Source organism: Physeter macrocephalus, chromosome 14, assembly GCF_002837175.3.
Source record: "Physeter macrocephalus isolate SW-GA chromosome 14, ASM283717v5, whole genome shotgun sequence".
NCBI lineage: Eukaryota > Metazoa > Chordata > Mammalia > Artiodactyla > Physeteridae > Physeter > Physeter macrocephalus.
Window position 1 is genome coordinate 7,779,792 of NC_041227.1, and position 17,940 is coordinate 7,797,731.

Here is a 17,940-nt window from a genome sequence, read left to right on the forward strand (position 1 = left end):
GAATAACATATATTTGTGTTTCTGATCAGGATTCTTTGTGTGATTATCTGTGTGGGTCTCCTTCAGCTGTTAGCTGTGAAGGACCTGTCCCTGGTCCTCCAGGTCTTAGTGAACCCAACTACTTCTCATAATTGAAGTCTGAGCTCAGATATTAGTTCCTTAGGAAGGCCTTTGCGGATAACCAAAGCACAGCAACCATACATAACCCCATTTTATCTCCATCCCATCTCCCTATTTTGTGCCTATCTGAAATTATTTTATTTCTTTGATTACACGTGTGTTGTCTGTCACGTGAGCTCCAGGAAGTCAGAGGCCTTGTCTGTGTTATCCCTCATTGTATCTCCAGTGCCAAGGATGGTGCCGGGCACACAGTAGGTGCTCAGTTACCATTTGTGGAATAACTCCACTTCCAAAGAACTCCATTCTACCTGGATAGAGTAAAAAACAAAACAAGAGACCACCGGAAACGTACCTTAAATTATTTTTTAACAGAAAAGCCCATTATTCTGGAGGAATCTCAGTGTTCATGTAAACATACAAGAGCCCAGACTATTCTAGCCAAGTTGCAATGAGGTTGGACTCTGACGTCAGTCATTTGATGTCACCAGGAACTAGAATACAGGAATTTGCATAGCTGTTCTCTTTCGGTGGAAAAATCAGGTAATGAGATCTGAACAGTGAGGGCTATTTGGCTTTTGCTGCTACACCTAGGCTGCCTAAGTACTCTGCTAGCTAAACGTTTTTCCCCCCAAAGATAAAAGGACTCTTCTACAGTTTCCTTGTTTTAGAATTGCTCACCTGGCCCAATTCATGAATATTGGCAAACAACTGGATATCCACTTCCATTCTTTCTGGAGTACTCACCCTGACGATGGAGGTACTTTCCATCAGTTCCATTTAAGGTGCCAATCCAGTGTGGAAGTACACATGTAGTGGTTCAAGCTCTGGCAAAACACAACCAGAGCTCAATAATCCTTCATCCAAGTCAACAGCCATAGTAAGATATGTCAAGGCAGGCTCTTCACAAACAGGAACAAAACAGAATGTACTCTGGGTCCAAAATAATTAGCAATAATAATCCTGTCATGGAATTCTCCTGATTTTCACCCTGACGGAATTAGCCAAGTTACATCATGCAAGAAAGCATAGAATGGGGACCCATGTGATGATGAAATTTTTAAAAAAAATTATTTATTTTATTTATTTATTTTTGGCTGTGTTGGGTCTTTGTTGCTGCTGCGTGTGGGCTTTCTCCAGTTGTGGCGAGTGGGGGCCACTCTTCGTTGTGGTGCACAGGCTTCTCATTGCAGTGGCTTCTCTTGTTTCAGAGCACGGGCGCTAGGCACGCGGGCTTCAGTGGTTGTGGCACACGGGCTCAGCAGTTGTGGCTCGCGGGCTCTAGAGCGCAGGCTCAGTAGTTGTGGCGCACGGGCTTAGCTGCTCTGTGGCATGTGGGATTTTCCTGGACCAGGGCTCGAACCCATGTCCCCTGCATTGGCAGGCGGATTCGTAACCACTGTGCCACCAGGGAAGCCCTGATGATGTAATTTTAAAAGTTAATTATGAAACGTATATGGTACTGTTGACTTAAAAACATTATACATGAGAGTTATTTGGGGAAAAATGAGGGCTGCAGCCCAGGAGACAGCGTTTCAGAAAGCTCTGAGAAAATGCTCCGAGGAGGTGAGGGGAGGGGCCAGGATATATAGGAGTTTTGCAACAAAGAGCAGGTAATTGGGAACATCAAAAGATTATGGTTAAATAAAGAAAACCAGGTATCTCAAGTTAAGGAATTTAGCGCTTTTCTATGTATGGGAAGATACAAGAGTCTGGTCACTGAAATCATTCCTTTGATATGCACCTTAGCTGTCTGGGGCCTGTATTTTCACATCCTGAGTTTCCTCAGGGCTCACCACAGGGTGTATGCAGTCCAACGCATCTAGATGGCAGGTGTTCTTTGGGGCCTGTATTTTCACATCCTGAGTTTCCTCAGGGCTCACCACAGGGAGTGTATGCAGTCCAACGCATCTAGATGGCAGGTGTTCTTTTCAGCCCTGAGTTTCCTCAGGGCTCACCAGCTCACGTTGGAGGGCTGCAATCATTGGTGACTGTGACATCCTTTGTTTATTGATATGGCGGGAAATATTCCATTTATAAATATTCCATTTATCAGCACCAATGGAATTTTTCAAAATCAATGGATTTTTTTCATTAGCCAGCTTAGCTTGACTCTGGACCAGACAGTTATATCTAGATCTTCCAAAATTAATACTACTACTACTACTGCTAATAATAATAATAGTAACTGCTAATACTTACTGAGTATTTACCATGTAAAAAACACTATTCAAAATATTAACTCATTTAATTGATTTCTCCATTTTTATGTGGAGATGCTCTATCACTTTAAAGAGGGCGCATCTACATACAGACCTCGATTTCCCCAGACATTTCTGAAAAAATAAAAAAGGAAATAAAATGTCTCTATATATAAGGTTTGTAATTAAACACAGGAACTGTGTTTCACCAGAACCACAGAATCAACCAAATAGAACAAGTACAGCTGTAACACATAAGGCATTTAATCTTTGTTATTTTGCAATATGTTATTTGACAATTATTTATCGAGCACCTTGACTGATCCAAGCATAGTTATAGGTACTAAGAATACAGCAGAAGACAGACAGTCTTCCTGCCATCAGGGACCTCCTGAAGCAAGCTAGAACTCAAGTTACAAAATAAAACTACAGTGTTATAATAACATATAAGAGCCACTATTATTATTCCCATTTTGCAGATGAGGACAAGGTGAACCAGTTTGGTAGTATGTAGTATGGTGGATTCAAACTCAGGTCTGGCTTAAACTCTATAAGAAACAAGTTTACTCACACAAAATGGGAAATAACACTTAACTTACCAATTGTGTGAGTAGAGATACAAAATATCTGGCAGACACATAGTAGCTCTTCAATAAATTACAATTTGTTGGGATTTCCCTGGCAGTCCAGTGGTTAAGACTGCGCTTCCACTGCAGGGGGCACAGGTTCAATCCCGGGTCAGGGAACTAAGATCTCACATGCCTCATGATGTGGCCTAAATAAATAAATAAATAAATAGTATGTAGTAATAGTAAAATGACTTATAAACTTGAGTGCACGCCTGTGTTTTTCATCTCCTTAGAAATGAACCTGCTCTTTTAACGAACTTTTACAAAAGTTCTCTCCATGTAACTCATTTTGGAGGCTTTAAGATACATTTTTTCATAGTATAATTTACCAACAGGGCTGAATTCTACTCAGAAATCATCAAGCATATACAGGAGCCAAATGGACCTTTGTGAAGACAATGGTTGATGGCACTTCGGCTGATATTTCAAATATTCATCTTAACCTTCCTAAGACATAAGTATAGTAACCCCCAATTTTATGAATGAGGAAACTAGGCTCAGAGAGGTTAAATAATTTGCCTAAGGTCACACAGCTAGTGAGTGGTAGAGCCTTGGCTTCAACCCAAGCTGTTGAAAGCCAAGCTATTGTTTTTGTCATATAGAATTGCTTCCTATATGACACTCAAATAAAACCCTCCGGGATTTTCCAACGATCTCTTCCTCAGAAAACAAAGAATGTATTGATACAAATCTTTCTCTTTTCATTTGGCAATGAGGAAATCATCAATGATCAATTGCCTATTATGTGCTTATCGGATGCTGGCCAAGGTAAACGGCACTGTGTCATTTGCTCTAGGAGAGACAAAAAAAAAAAAAAGAGAGACAATGTCTGTAATTTCAAGAATTTTTTTTGTGTGTGTCTAATTAGACAGGAAACCCCAAGACAAATGCAAGAGATTATGACCTTCATTATTTGAGAGCCCAAACCCTGTTAATTCTTATTAATGTTAACAATAAACATTTTAGAACCTTTACTATATGCCAAGGACTTTCAGTGCTTTGTCATCCTCAGAAAAACCCTGTTGGGTAGGTACTCTCATTATCAGCACTTTGAGATGAGCTACCTGAGCCTGACATTGGTAAAAGTAAATTATCACTGGTTGATCTGGCTCCTAAGTGGCTGAGCTGGGATTTGAACTCACCAGCATTTCTTTGTTAGTCTTCCTCTGGCTTTATTCAATTATACAGTTTCCTGAGTCAAAACTACAGTATTAAGTTGAACACTCGGTATAACAACTGAGACATCTATGTTGCCTCTCTTGTATGTCGTTTGCAAAAACCACGGCATACAATAGAGTAATATTGTAGGTAATATTCACTGAGCATTTTACTGTGCTAAGAACTGTAGATGTATTATTCTCACAGCAACCCCACAAGATTGGCTATTTTTATCACTCTTATTTCCGGGAGACTTGACCTTTACTGTGTGGTTGGTTCTAACACCATCCATTCGACAGATGTGGAAAGTAAGTCCTTCAAGTTTCCACAATCAGTAAGTGGATATACAAGACACCCGCTAGTTTAGCCAAAGCTCTGAAGCACAAAACTATGTATTAACATTTGATATATTTGAGAGAGCGCTGTGTTTCTCAGCACAGAGAAATCAGCCGTTGCCCTCTTTGGGACCCTCAACCTCACCCTCATCACACAAGCTCACACAAATGCGCATGTGCAGACACACACACACACACACACACACACACACACACACACACACACGAGAGAGAGAGAGAGAATTTTGTCATCTGCGATCGCTTGGTGTGAGGGCTGGAGTATAATGATCTATTCAGGACTTGGTAAGATTTCCCGGAACAAAACAGAGGGCCGGCGCCTGTCTTGGTAATTATGGTGGGCCGTTACCAGGTGCTTCAAGATCTCTCATTAGTAATTCCCAGCAACTGACTCACAGGGTCTCAGTAATGAGCGAGAGAGGAGGCCAAGGGAGGAAGAGTGAGTTTCTGGGACCACGGGGGAGGCGGGGCTCAAAGTAGTCATTTTGTATTTAGCGGCACCTCATCAAAGACGGGTATGTGTTGATGTCAGCCAAGTTTTAAAGAAGCAGCACTGCTTTCTTCTGCAATCCGGGACTTTCTCCACTGGACATGAGAAAACAATTTCTCTGAAATAGGAATTTTCTGGCTGGCTATTATGAGAATAATGACTGCCTGCACTTCTAAGTATCTATTTGGAGTTTATAAAGCAAAATGATGCTAAACTCATGAGAGAACCTAGCAAATCTGAAATAATTTTCCTTTCTGCTTAAGCACACCTGCAGACAGAGAAAGAAAAGAAAACACAGCGGCGGGGGGTGTGGGGCAGATAACTCAATAGCTGACATAACAATAGGATTTAGCATTTCTTGAGCACCTACTATGTGTCAAGCACCGTGCCAGTAGAAAGGCACACAGTGGTGAACTGAATGGTTCTTCTGTTTGGGGTTTTTTATTTATTTATTTTACCACCATTGAGGCGCGAAACAACATTTGCCCCACACAGCTCCACATATACTGATCCCACCCACCTCCGTTTTGGAGATATTCCCGTTTAAGAAACATTTACAATATTCTGAGATATTCCTGGTTTAAGACAAGGTGATGTAATATAGCATGTTGTATATGAAGGTACACAGTAAAGGCCAAAATCAGAAAATCGGGGTCTGACTTCCACATAACCCTATGATAAGGTCTGTGACACAGGGCAAATTATAGAACTCTCTAAATTTTAACTTTATTTATTCATTTATTTTTTTGCCATTGAGCTGAAATGGGAAATTCTACGTAAAATGTCTAGCTTAGTGCCTGGCTTATCATAAGCCCTAGAAAGCTTTATATTTGTACACTAAGTAACATATGGTATATAAGATATAGTGTCTATTACATATAGTATATATTCTATAGCATATGCTATAGAATATGTACTATATAGTGTATATATAGAGATATCTATATAGATATAATACATTATGTATTAATTATATAAATATATAACTATTACTTTTATTAACATTAACAGTCATTAACGTTTAATCAAGACAAATCTGAAATGACGGAGTTCAAGCTCACGTCGGCCTGCAAAAGGTTTTCAAAAAACCAGCTAAAAGTTTACAATAAACTTACGAGAGAAGCATTTGACACCAGGGTCAAAATGACGCAGTCACGTAACTGAAAACCCTCAGAGGAAACAGAACTTCCCTCACCTCCTCCTTGGCTGGCGGTCGTTTTTGTACTGGATCAGAACGAAAGAATACGAACCACTTCAAAACAATCAGCAAAATCTCCAACTTCTCTTCCTCGGTTAGTACAGAGAGTTCTACCCTTGCCAGCCACGAGGACTCTAGGAAGTGTGTGTGTGTGTGTGTGTGTGTGTGTGTGTGTGTGTGTGTGTGTGTGTGTGTGTGTGGTGTGTTCCCTCCCGCGCTTGCTTAAGATGGACTTTGTAGGGATGGAGGTGCCTAGCTTTTGCACAAGGTGGTCGGTGTCCAAATGGAGGGAGGGGCAGTTGCCCGTGTGTGGTGTGTTCCCTCCCGCGCTTGCTTAAGATGGACTTTGTAGGGATGGATGGGGATGGTAGGGGCCGCGGTTCGAAGGTGCAGGTGCCTAGCTTTTGCACAAGGTGGTCGGTGTCCAAATGGAGGGAGGGGCAGATGCCCAGTCTCAACCACAAGCCCTGCTTTTGCCTCTCATTTCATAACCAGCTAAAATGGCAACGTCAGGTGGAGTACTGACGGTGGACTACGTTGTAGGCGCTTTAACCTGCACTCACTCATTACATCTTCATAACAACCAAAATGGAGCAGCTAGGGAGAAAACTCTCCAAATTCAGCGGCTCCTCCTTGCCCAAGTTAAGACCCTAAGGTGAAATCCCCTCTTCGGGTGCCTTTCACTAAGACTCAAACCCTCCGCACCTTGGGAGGTGCAGAAAGCCAACCTTCCTCCAGAAACACTTCCGTCCCGGCTGGCAAAAAAACTGGATTCGGGCAACGCGCGGGCTCTCGGGCTCCGGCGGGCGCCGGCAGCCTCCCCGGGACCGTACTCGGAGCCCTCGCCAGCGCGGCGGCGCGATTGTGCAAGCGCCGGGCTGCAGTTCCCGGCCGCCGGGGGAGGGCGGGGAGGCGCGCTCGGCGCACGCCCGGTGAACTCCGGTGTGCCTTCCCTGGGGGATTATCTCCAGGGTGGAGTCCGCGGCGTTCCCGCCCGGAGAGCCGCGCTCCGGTCACCCGAGGCGCGGCGCCCTCGCTCACCTCGCTGACTCCGTCCTACTTCCATGCACCACCCCCAACCCCGGGTCCCGCGTCCCTCCGGGCCTGGCCAGCCGTAACCCACTCCGCCCCACTTAGCGTGCTCATTGGCCACCCACGGCCTGCCCTGTCTCCATAAATACATGGTCCCCGGGCACGGAGCGTGGGGAGGGACCGGAGGGAAGCGCGGCGCCAGCAGCATCTCTCCTACCTTCCTAGACACCTCCACTTCGCTACTCCAGAGCTGGGAGTCAGACTTGCAACCAGCAGGCGGACTCACGTCCTTTCCTTTCCTCTTCCAAGAGCCACCCCACTCCCGGCGGCGCGCTCCTCCAGCCCCTGCGGCCAGCGCTCGGCGGGCATCCGCTCCCTGAGGCTGCCGCGCGGTGCAGCTCCAGCATCCTCGCCGAGCTCCCTTCTGCTCCCTGTCCGTCTTCCGCCCTCTCCATCACACCTGCTCCCCCTCTTTGCCTCTCTTCCGCAGAATCGTCAAGCCCCCAGCTCTCGCCGGCGCCTCTTTAGCAACCTCGCCCTTCCCAGCCCCCGCACATTCCCAAGCGCCCGGTCTCCCCCGCTGCCATGAGCTCCCCCATCGGCAAGAGCCGCTCCCTTGCCGCCTTCCTACAGGAGCTGCGCAGCCTGGGGCAGCCCCCCAGACCCGTGACATCTACGGCGTGCGCGCCCCGTCGGCCGCGGGAGGTGCCCCTCTGCCCCATGATGGAACAGGGCGAGGCGCAAGACGCGGCCGCCCTGCCCGGTCCCACCAAGTGGCCACTGCTGGGCAGTCTGCTGGAGATTCTCTGGAAAGGAGGGCTCAAGAAACAGCACGACACGCTGGTAAATGCCTCGTCGCGCCCCCAGTTCCCGCTCTGCTCCCCGCCTCGCTCTCCAAACCCTCCCCGAGGCGCGCGGTTCGGGCGCACGGTGCGCTCGGGTGTGTGTCCGGGCTGCAGCGGTCCCCGGTCCCCCGGAGGAAGGAGGCGGGAGAAGCGCTCTTGGGACTGCAGGGGATGCTCGCTTACTTCGCACCCTGCCCGGCCCGCTGCAGGCGGAGTACCACAAGAAATATGGCAAGATTTTCCGCATGAAGTTAGGTTCCTTCGACTCGGTGCACTTGGGCTCGCCGTGTCTGCTGGAAGCGCTCTACCGCACGGAGAGCGCGTACCCCCAGCGGCTGGAGATCAAACCGTGGAAGGCCTATCGCGACTATCGCGAGGAGGGCTACGGACTGCTGATCTTGTGAGTCCAGGAAGCAGGATGGGGTTCGGCGGCTGGAAATTGGGAAGGGACGGGAATTAGGGTTCCCTGGGGTTGGACCCTTCTCATACAGGGAGAACACGGAGGCCCCTACCTGCTGCCGTCACGGGCTCTTGCGTGGACTGGGTGGAGGGACGTCTGGGCTGAGTACGCAACACTTGTGTTCTTTCTGGCAAGTGGGCCGGCCAGGCCTTTCCGTCAAAGAAATGTCAAAAAAAGGTTACGCGACTCTTGGGTGGAATGAGATTGTCAAGTTAGCGTGCCAGGCAAACATGTTATACAAACAAAATTATCCCTTAAAATTCTGCGACCCGCCCGGCCCGTAGCTCAAACGCCAGACGTTAATTCCTTTTGCTTTTGACAATGACCTTCCTTTGTAAAGGAAACTGGGAATTAGGAGATAGACCTACTTGGAAAGCTGGCATGGAGGGGTGTGGAGGTTGCATTTTAGAGAGAAATACTCTAATGTGATATGATTCCTCAGCTTTTACATTGTTAGCATTTAATACGTTAGCACTTTTTTTACCCCCAAATTATAATGCCTAATAGTCGTATTTTTCAGGATATATATAATTACTGGATTTATGTATTTATTCATTTATTTATTTGTGGCTACATTGGGTCTTCGTTGCTGCGCTCTGGCTTTTTCTAGGTGTGGCTAGCAGGCTCGCGGGCTCTAGAGCGCAGGCTCAGTAGTTGTGGCGCACGGGCTTAGTTGCTCTGCAGCATGTGGGATCTTCCAGGACCAGGGATTGAACCCGTGTCCCCTGCACTGGCAGGCAGATTCTTAACCACTGAGCCACCAGGGAAATCCCTAATTACTGGAATTAAAAACGGTATCAATGCATGATGTTTCACAGGCAGCGTGGTCATCTATAGAGCAAGTGCAAAAGGGTTCATGATGAGAACAGGCTTTTTACAGCTCCGGTGAATCTCTGACTGTTATTTGAAGGCAATGGGAAAATTCTAAATTCGAGGTGTTCTGTGAATGTGCCTTTCAACCCAATTCAATAGATTGAAAGAAGACAAGATTTTTTTCCTCAAACAGATCCGAGTTGCTGGTGAAGTGGGTGTTCACGTGCCCACTCTTACTGCTGGAAACAGGCCACTGGCCTCCCAGTTCAACCCCAGCGAGGGCACATCAAAAGTTCTGAACCCAAATATCTGGACTTGATCTTTCTGTGCAATCTTTGGCTCAAGGGAGAAGTGATTATTCATTGTATTGTCAAACCAGCCCCGAATATTCCAATACTAATTATTCTCTGCCTGTTTCTTGGCACGATTCTGTGTTCATTTGATTATATAGTTCATGAAGTCAGAGAACTGGAGGTGTCTCTGCTTCTTCGTTCTTTTCCTTTCCTTTTGCTCTAAATATAATTCTGCTTCTCTCCCAGGGAAGGAGAAGACTGGCAGAGGGTCAGGAGTGCCTTTCAAAAGAAACTAATGAAACCAGTGGAAATTATGAAGCTGGACAACAAAATCAATGAGGTTTGCAGGATGGGGTTCGCTTTCCTGGTTCTCCTGGGGATCGAGGGGTTTAGTGGAGCTTCAAGCCACAGCTACAAAGTGCAGAAGAAAAGGCAGGCAATTTGGATGATTCAGGAGTCTTCCTTTTCTCCTCATTCCTCTCCACACCCTCCTCCTCCAAAACCCTTATTCCTCCCTCCTTCACTCCCTTTTAAAGTAGTATTACGGTAAGGGAGCAGTTCCGAGCATAGACTTTGACATTCTACCGTCTTGGTTTTGAACGTCACCCCACCCCCACCAGCTATGTAACCTGACTGTACCATTTAACTTGTTCACTTTCCCAGTCTATAGACTGGGAGTAACAATTCCCACTCCATAGGTTTACTGTGAGGATTAAATGAGATAACACTATAAACTTCCTAGGTAGTGACAGCTGAGCTGGGTTTTTTAGGATGAGTAGGAGTCTGCAAGCCAGAGAAGGTGGGAAAAGGCATTCAGGCAGAGAGCATAGCCTGCTGAAAATATGGAGGCATGAGATGGTGTGTTCAGAGAACAGTACATTTCGTGCAGCTGAAGTGAAGCTTTCTCTGAAATGATGCTGGGCAGACGGCAGGTCTTTACAATATTTTTGTGCCACGCTAAGGTATTTAGATGTTATCCTTTAGCCGGCAGGGGCCCAAAGGGGGAAGGATTTAAACATGTAGAGAATTCTTTTTACTCCTGTTCACTCTGGGTAGTTATTTTGAACTGGACCCACGTAGGATCATATAGGTGAAAGATTGCAAATTCAGAAGCTTCCAGGGGCCAGGTGATTAATATAAATGTATAAGGCAGGCCCAATAGGGATTTTAGCAAGCAGAATAGTGCGTGCTCTTTCTAGAAGGGACAGCTGCCCCAGCTCTGGCAAACGCCTGCCACATGGAAATGTAGACCCAGTGTCACCAGATCTAGTAAGTATTATTATTTTTTGATGACTAACGGAAAATTCATATGTTCATGTGAAATCTCTGGATTTTTTGATGGTAACAAATTCAAAGTACTTTTTAATATGCTATGTGGACAAACTAAACATGCCCATTAGTTGCACCTGTGGATTTTGTAGTCACATATACCCTATTTCAGACCCCAGCAGAGCCACTTTTATGTGTCCAAGGGAGAGTGCCTTAGCTACTCTCTAAGCCTCAGTTTTCTCATCTGTTACCTAGGAAATGGGAGTAATGACAGTACTTTCTACCTCATGAGGTTATTTGAGGATCAGCTAAGGTAATAATACACTTTGTACCGTGCCTGGTTCTATACAAGCCTCATTCAATGCAAAGCATTAAGTCATCTAAAACCCTGATTGTGGAAACTGGCCTCTGGGGGCCGTATAGGACTTGCCCAAGGTGACAGAGCTATTTAGTAAAGGCGCTGCGTCCAGAACTTACAGTTCCCTGGCTCTAAGCTTAACAAGCTTCATACAACACCAACCAGTAAGGAGACGTTTGCCTGCCCAGCTATGGAAGTGGCAAGCCTCAGGGTAGCCAGAGGCCTTGAGACGTTGTCCCCACAGAGACACTGGGCTGATTCCTCCTTTGTGGTTTATTCTCCATTCTGATTAGAAGAAATGTTTTCCTTTTCTTAAATTTAGATCAAAAGCTGAAACCTAAGCTTCAGGGAGGCTGCAGGGAACGCTCAGGAAATAACCCAGGACAAGGGTGTTGGGGCAGAAGATGAACTCCCAAGGAGAATATATAATTAGTGATGATTCAGAATGAGTAACATTATGGGCAGTGAATATACAAGGTAGCAAAACCTGAAGATAACTTACTGAACTTGACACTTTTGTTTTCCTTCGGTGACTGAAATGTGTCTTTGGTGATTTCTTTCTGTTAAGGTCTTGGCTGATTTTACGGGTAGAATAGGTGAGCTCTGTGATGAGCGAGGCCGCGTTGAAGCCTTGTACGGCGAGCTGAACAAATGGTCATTTGAAAGTAAGTTGTCTTCACATCCTGTTCGTTGGATTTTGCAAGTGATTTTGAGGACAGACATGGCCCTGTGGACACCTCTTCTGTAATCATACACTATTGCTGAGTAGGAAAGGCCATAGCCGCCCTCTTAATGCTTTCAGGCATTTAGGTGATGCTTTACCCTCTGGATTGTTTGTGTAGTCATTCAGCAAACATACAACACCTGCTATGTGCCAGGCACTGTACTAGGGACACAGCAGTGAACAAAACAGGCAACATCCTTGCTCACATGGAGCTCAGATTTTAGTAGGGGTGACAATCAACTAGTAAATATATTTTAATATATGCTCTGCCAAGGAGTAAGGGAGTCAAGAAAGAATATAGGTCCCTAGGTGAGGCAAGTCTGCTTGGTAAGGAGACGTTTGAGGTGAGACGTAAAGGAAGGCAAGGAGCAAGCCACCGGGGTATCTGTGGGAAGCCTCTTGGGACAGTGGAGACAGGAGGTGCAAAGCATGAACAATGTCTTTGGGGAACTTCGAGGATGCTGGTGTGAGTGGATTATGGGGGGAGGGGAGAGAGGAGCTGAGAAAGATTAAGCCGGGGCCTGAAAGTCCCCGCAAGAACGTTTACTTTGAGTCTGATGTTGAGCCATGGAAAGTTCCGAACAGAAGGGAGCATGATCACTGTTTTCAAGGACCACGCTGGGAATAAAAGCAAAGCCCTGTCTTGATGTGCTCGCTGCCCAGTGGAGATGCAGGCAGGGGAACAAGGCAGTTGCAGTAGAAAGGGGAGCGCTTGACGGAGGGGGTTCAAGGCTGGGGGAGAATCCTAGTGGCTGCCTCAGCTGAGCATGGTCAGGGCCGCTTCACAGAGGTGGTCCCGTCTCAGCCGAGGCCTGGGGGATGAGCAGGAGTTTCCCAGGTGAAAGTGAAGGAAGATGGAATGTTCCAGGCTGAAGGAACAGAGAGTGTTGTGTTGAGGAGAAAGAAGGGTGTTCCGAGTGACTGGAGCATGTCCAGCAAGGGACGAGGATGTCCAGGGCAGAGGATGGGAGGAAGCAGCCCATGTCAATCCTGTAACCCAGGGATGGGCATTGGCTTTGAGCCCAGAGTCCCTGGGAGCAATAGGAGAGTGATTTTAGCAGGAAGCTGCCAAGGTCTGATTTGCTGGAAGGATCACTCTTGACTGCTGATGTGAGGAATTGGAGAGGGTGCCCCGGGACGGAGGCTTTTGTCCTGACCTGTCGCCCCCATCAGATAGACCTCGTTGTAAAGTTACAGACTGTCACCTTAGCACATGAGAAAGCCCCTTGCCAATAAGAAATCCACAGAAGGTGTTAAGGGAAAGAGGGAATGATTATAGAGGAGAAAAGAAGAGTATGTTTTGGAGATCGTCCACTGGAAATACCCAAATTAAGGAGTATCAAATGCATTTCTTTGCAAGTCAAAGAAAACCTCACCGTGGTGGTTGACAAATTATTGTCCAGCGTTATGAGAAGTCTTGAGGAAGCCAGTCCACAGCTGGCACTCAGTGATGTCACTGGGACCCAAGCTTGTTCTGTCTTCCTTCTCATCCATCCTGAGCTAGTTGGCTTCTTGCAGAATGGCTCCTGCCCCTCCTGGCCTCACCCCTGCATTCTAGGCAAAAACAAGAAGGAAAGAGGGAAGAGCTAAGCCAGCAGTACTTTCCCCTTTATCAAGAAAGCAAAAGTGTCTCCCTTGAATCTCATTGGCCAGACCTGGGTCATGTGACTGCTTTGGCTGCTACAGGAAGCCTGGGAAATCAGGGAACAGAACTGTCTTAGATCAATCCCGACTTATTGCCTGAGGACTGATACATTGACAGCCTAAATAAAATCGGGGTTCTCTTAGGGAAGAAATGGGGAAGAATGAGTATGGAGTAGATCATTAACAATGGCCGCTACACATGATATCAAGGGTAAACTCTGAGAAAATCAAGACATTACAGGAGAGATTCACTCATGTATAAAAATGGCTGCATCTTCACAGTGGCTTTTCTGATCAGGAGGTTCTGCAGGGGATGAGTCATTGGACCTAGAGATAATTCTAGAAAGAGAGGAGAGTAATCAGGCCCCTTTCTCTCAGAGAATTTGCTTTTCCTCTGTTCTTCGAAAAGACCTCATTTTTATGGGAGACAGAATTGAACCTTTGGTAGCCAGCTAATCATAGACTCCAGTGTCGCTGTGAATGGGTAACAGTGTTGATTATTTTAAATAACAGGCATCTGCCTTGTGCTATATGAGAAGAGATTTGGGCTCCTTCAGAAGAATGCAGGCGATGAAGCTTTGAACTTCATCATGGCCATCAAAACAGTAAGCATCTCCTGGGTAGAGAGCCTTCCCTTAAAAAGCGTTTACAGAACCTAACAAGTGAGCGTCACAGTGTTTCCCAAGAGTGGCATCCACCCGTATTTCATTAAAGTAGTTAAGTGTTCATTTTAATGTGTTGCATATTTTCATGAATGAATGTGCATATATGTACATATAATAAAAAAGCACATTCAGTTGTTGTCAGGCAAGGTGAAAGTAGGTATTTCCGTTAAAGGTCAGTTGATTAAAGTACTACTTCAAAGAGTCTGAAAATTTTCAGATTAAAATTTGGGGGATTGTTTAGGTTGTATGTAGAGATAGCAGACCCTGTGAAACTGGTTTTAGGAATGGCTGAAGTTTGGAAATTATTGGAACTGGAAATGGATATGAGATTTGTATCCTTTCTTCTTTTTTTACGTTTAGGTCATAAGATCAATTTTTTTATGAAACACATCCAGTGGAAAAGCATCCCAAAGATGACTTTCATATGTCCCTGGAGGGTCGGGCTGGGGACTGGTGCTGAGAGCCCTGAGGCGTCCTTGGAATTCCGGCCTTTAGGGGAGCAAAGGGTGCAGTTGTTTAGAACGCTTCTCTCAAGGAGTGCAAGTTGTCTTTGAGAGAAAGAGACACGGGGGTGAAAAGGCATTTGTGTTTCCCACAGATGATGAGCACGTTTGGGAGGATGATGGTCACGCCAGTCGAGCTGCACAAAAGCCTCAACACCAAGGTCTGGCAGGCGCACACTCTGGCCTGGGACACCATTTTCAAATCGGGTAACGTGGCCACATGTGCCCAGCAACCCTGTCTCCGGAGCTGCTGCCGGAAGGTCTGGATGATCTTGGCCTCAGCACCCCATCCTTTGATGGAGTTGCTCCTCCGGATTCTTTTGGGCTTTGCAAACTCATGAATTTGGGGATTGCCCTGGTGCAGATGAATTCTAGGAAAAGGCAGGAGGTAGTTTTCTGTAGTCTTCTTTGGGAACTAGGAGTGGTTAAAAGCAAGACCTTTGGAGTCAAAGATTCCTGGGTTCAAGTCCCAGCTCTGTCATTGGGTGTGGTGGCTTGGCCAAATGCACTCTTTTTCATCCTCAGTTGTCTCGCCTCTAAAATGGGTTAATAGTGGTAGTAGTAGTAGTAGTAGTAGTATGTACCTCAGTACAACTGTTTTCAGTTCTAATATAGATAACTTAAAACCTGGCATATGATTTAGTGGGAACTGTCACTGTTTCCTGCCAAGAAAATATGTAATATAATTTCTGCAAAACCTAAAAAAAAAAAAAAAACCTGGCATAGTCCAATATCTCAATGGATCAGAGCTATTTCTGCTACAGGATGAAGGGAATATTTGGTGCTAAGTATTGTTCTGAGTATACACACACACACTCATTTAATTCTCACAGAAACCCTGTAAAGTAGGGTTTTCTATTAGGCCTGAGTGATGGAACTGAGACACAAAATTAAGTAACTTTATCAAGATTGCATGCTAGGTAATGGCAAAACCAGGGCTGAAGCCAGGCAGAGATCTAACTGTAACTGCTGTGCCATTTATTGTCATCATTTTTACCATCATCACCATGATTATTATGGTGGTGGCTTGTACGATGGATTGAAGTGAGGGAGGTGCATGCCTAGAATGTACTTGACAAACATCACCATTATTGTCAGCAGGCATGGGCACTGCATGTGTGTGTGTATGTGTATGTTTATGTTTGATAACAATGGGGGAGGGGTTCTCCTCTCCTCTGATGCCAGGATTTGGGAGCCAAATCCCACTGTGTCTGTATCAGTGACCATATCTGCTAGATGCTTGGATATGGGACCAAGTTCTGATTCTGAGAACGGACCCAAATGCCACCTCTGTCTCATGATGACCTCTCTCTCATGATGACCTCTCTCTCCCAAGCTCTAACCTCTTCCTACTCAAAACGTGACTGCAGATCCAGCAACAGCATCCCCTGGTAGCTTGTTAGAAATCAGACTTCCAGGCCCACCCCAGACTCTAGAATCAGAATCTGCATTTTAAGAAGATGCCCGGGGGATTCTTGTGCACGTTAATATTTGAGAAGCCCTGCTCCTGTGGGCATTGGTCAGTGCTTGCTGACCTAACAACAAGGCAGTATTAGCTCATCTAACAAATTGTCAGATTGCCTGCAAAGACCCTTTAGATGTTACAAGGAGAATTTGATCCTGGGTTCCATTTCACTCTTTTCCTCCTCCTAATTTTCAGCTGATTGCCTCTCCCTTTTTCTCTTCTCCAACAGTCAAATCTTGTGTCGACAACCGGTTAGAGAAATATTCCGAGCAGCCCAGCATGGATTTCATTAGTGATATTTATCACCACAATCAGCTTTCAAAGAAGGAATTGTATGCGGCTGTGACGGAGCTCCAGCTGGCTGCGGTGGAAACGGTAAGGGTGGGCCCGGTTTTAGTTTGCTAAATCGACGGGCTGTAAAATCTTTTTCATGATGAATTTTACGTAGTCATTCAACTCACCTATTCCATAAGGATTAACTGAGCATTAGCTTAGCAGACATAAAAATTCTCATACTAGAAATGTGCAGGAGACCCAGAGCACAGCCTTTGTGCTTAAACATATGATAGAAAAATTCATGTGCTTTAGAGACAGAAATCCGGTTCAGGGTATAAGTGCCACGACAAATATGCAAAATGCGACAGGAGGGATTTTCCCTGGTGGCACAGTGGTCGAGAGTCCGCCTGCCGATGCGGGGGACGCGGGTTTGTGCCCCGGTCCGGGAGGATCCCACGTGCCGCGGAGCGGCTGGGCCCGTGAGCCATGGCCGCTGGGCCTGCGCGTCCGGAGCCTGTGCCCCGCAAGCCACAGCAGTGCGAGGCCCGCGTACCGCAAAAAACAAAACAAAAAATGCGACAGGAATTAAGAAGCAGTAAAATCCTACACCACAGCAAGGTAGATCATCTAGGTGTTTAAAAACTGGATATATTTTAGGCTGTGCATGTTACCTCAAAGTGCCTAACTGTGGATGTTATTTAGTCTAAAAACATTGGAATACTCTCTGCAATTCCAATAATATTTTTTTCTGCTTAAAATTGTCAACAGAGGGAGTTTGGGAAACACTTGATTTCAATTTAAAGGAAACAGCTAATTTTAAATACCAAAGTTCTATCCCCAATGTGGTTGATACTCCTAGTAGGTACACAATACAGCCAAACTCCAAACATAAATACTGACAAGTATTCAGGTGGGTTTCATCATCTTTGGTTCACTTTTTGAGCTGTCACTGGAGTGATGATAATAATATTCCTCACAGGCCCCAACACCTCATACACGTATCATCTCTAAGAAAAATGTGTACCAGGTCATATCTGTTCCATGTTTCCCCCTTTCTGTAGTGTTTCTGGTCTGAACAAAAAGTAGGGTTTTCTACATCAGGGAATAGCAAGGTTCTCATTTCTCCTCATGCTCCAGAAGGCTGTCAAAAGTGGGGACTTGGGGGCTTCCCTGGTGGCGCAGTGGTTGAGAGTCCGCCTGCCGATGCAGGGGACACGGGTTCGTGCCCCCGTCCGGGGAGATCCCACATGCAGCGGAGCCGCTGGGCCCGTGAGCCATGGCCACTGAGCCTGCGCGTCCGGAGCCTGTGCTCCACAACGGGAGAGGCCACAGCAGTGAGAGGCCCGCGTACCGCAAAAAAAAAAAAAAAAAAAAAAAAAAAAGTGGGGACTTGGGCTTCCCTGGTGGCACAGTTGTTGAGAATCTGCCTGCCAGTGGGTTTGTGGCC

At 46.1% G+C, this 17,940-nt stretch overlaps 1 protein-coding gene across 2 annotated transcripts in view; it reads left to right on the top strand.

Moving 5' to 3' along the window:
• The first annotated feature begins 7,352 nt into the window (after positions 1 to 7,352).
• The window catches only part of CYP24A1 (cytochrome P450 family 24 subfamily A member 1), a 15,355-nt gene continuing 4,767 nt past the window's right edge, over positions 7,353 to 17,940 (top strand). The window contains exons 1-7 of one of the 2 annotated variants that reach the window (XM_007113341.2): positions 7,353 to 8,021; positions 8,233 to 8,423; positions 9,836 to 9,929; positions 11,785 to 11,881; positions 14,098 to 14,189; positions 14,848 to 14,959; positions 16,447 to 16,592. In XM_007113341.2, the coding sequence (XP_007113403.1) occupies positions 7,764 to 8,021; positions 8,233 to 8,423; positions 9,836 to 9,929; positions 11,785 to 11,881; positions 14,098 to 14,189; positions 14,848 to 14,959; positions 16,447 to 16,592 (990 nt within the window). In that variant the 5' untranslated portion in view covers positions 7,353 to 7,763. The remainder of the gene's footprint in view (positions 8,022 to 8,232; positions 8,424 to 9,835; positions 9,930 to 11,784; positions 11,882 to 14,097; positions 14,190 to 14,847; positions 14,960 to 16,446; positions 16,593 to 17,940) is intronic. The other variant, XM_007113342.2, reaches the window with a different exon arrangement.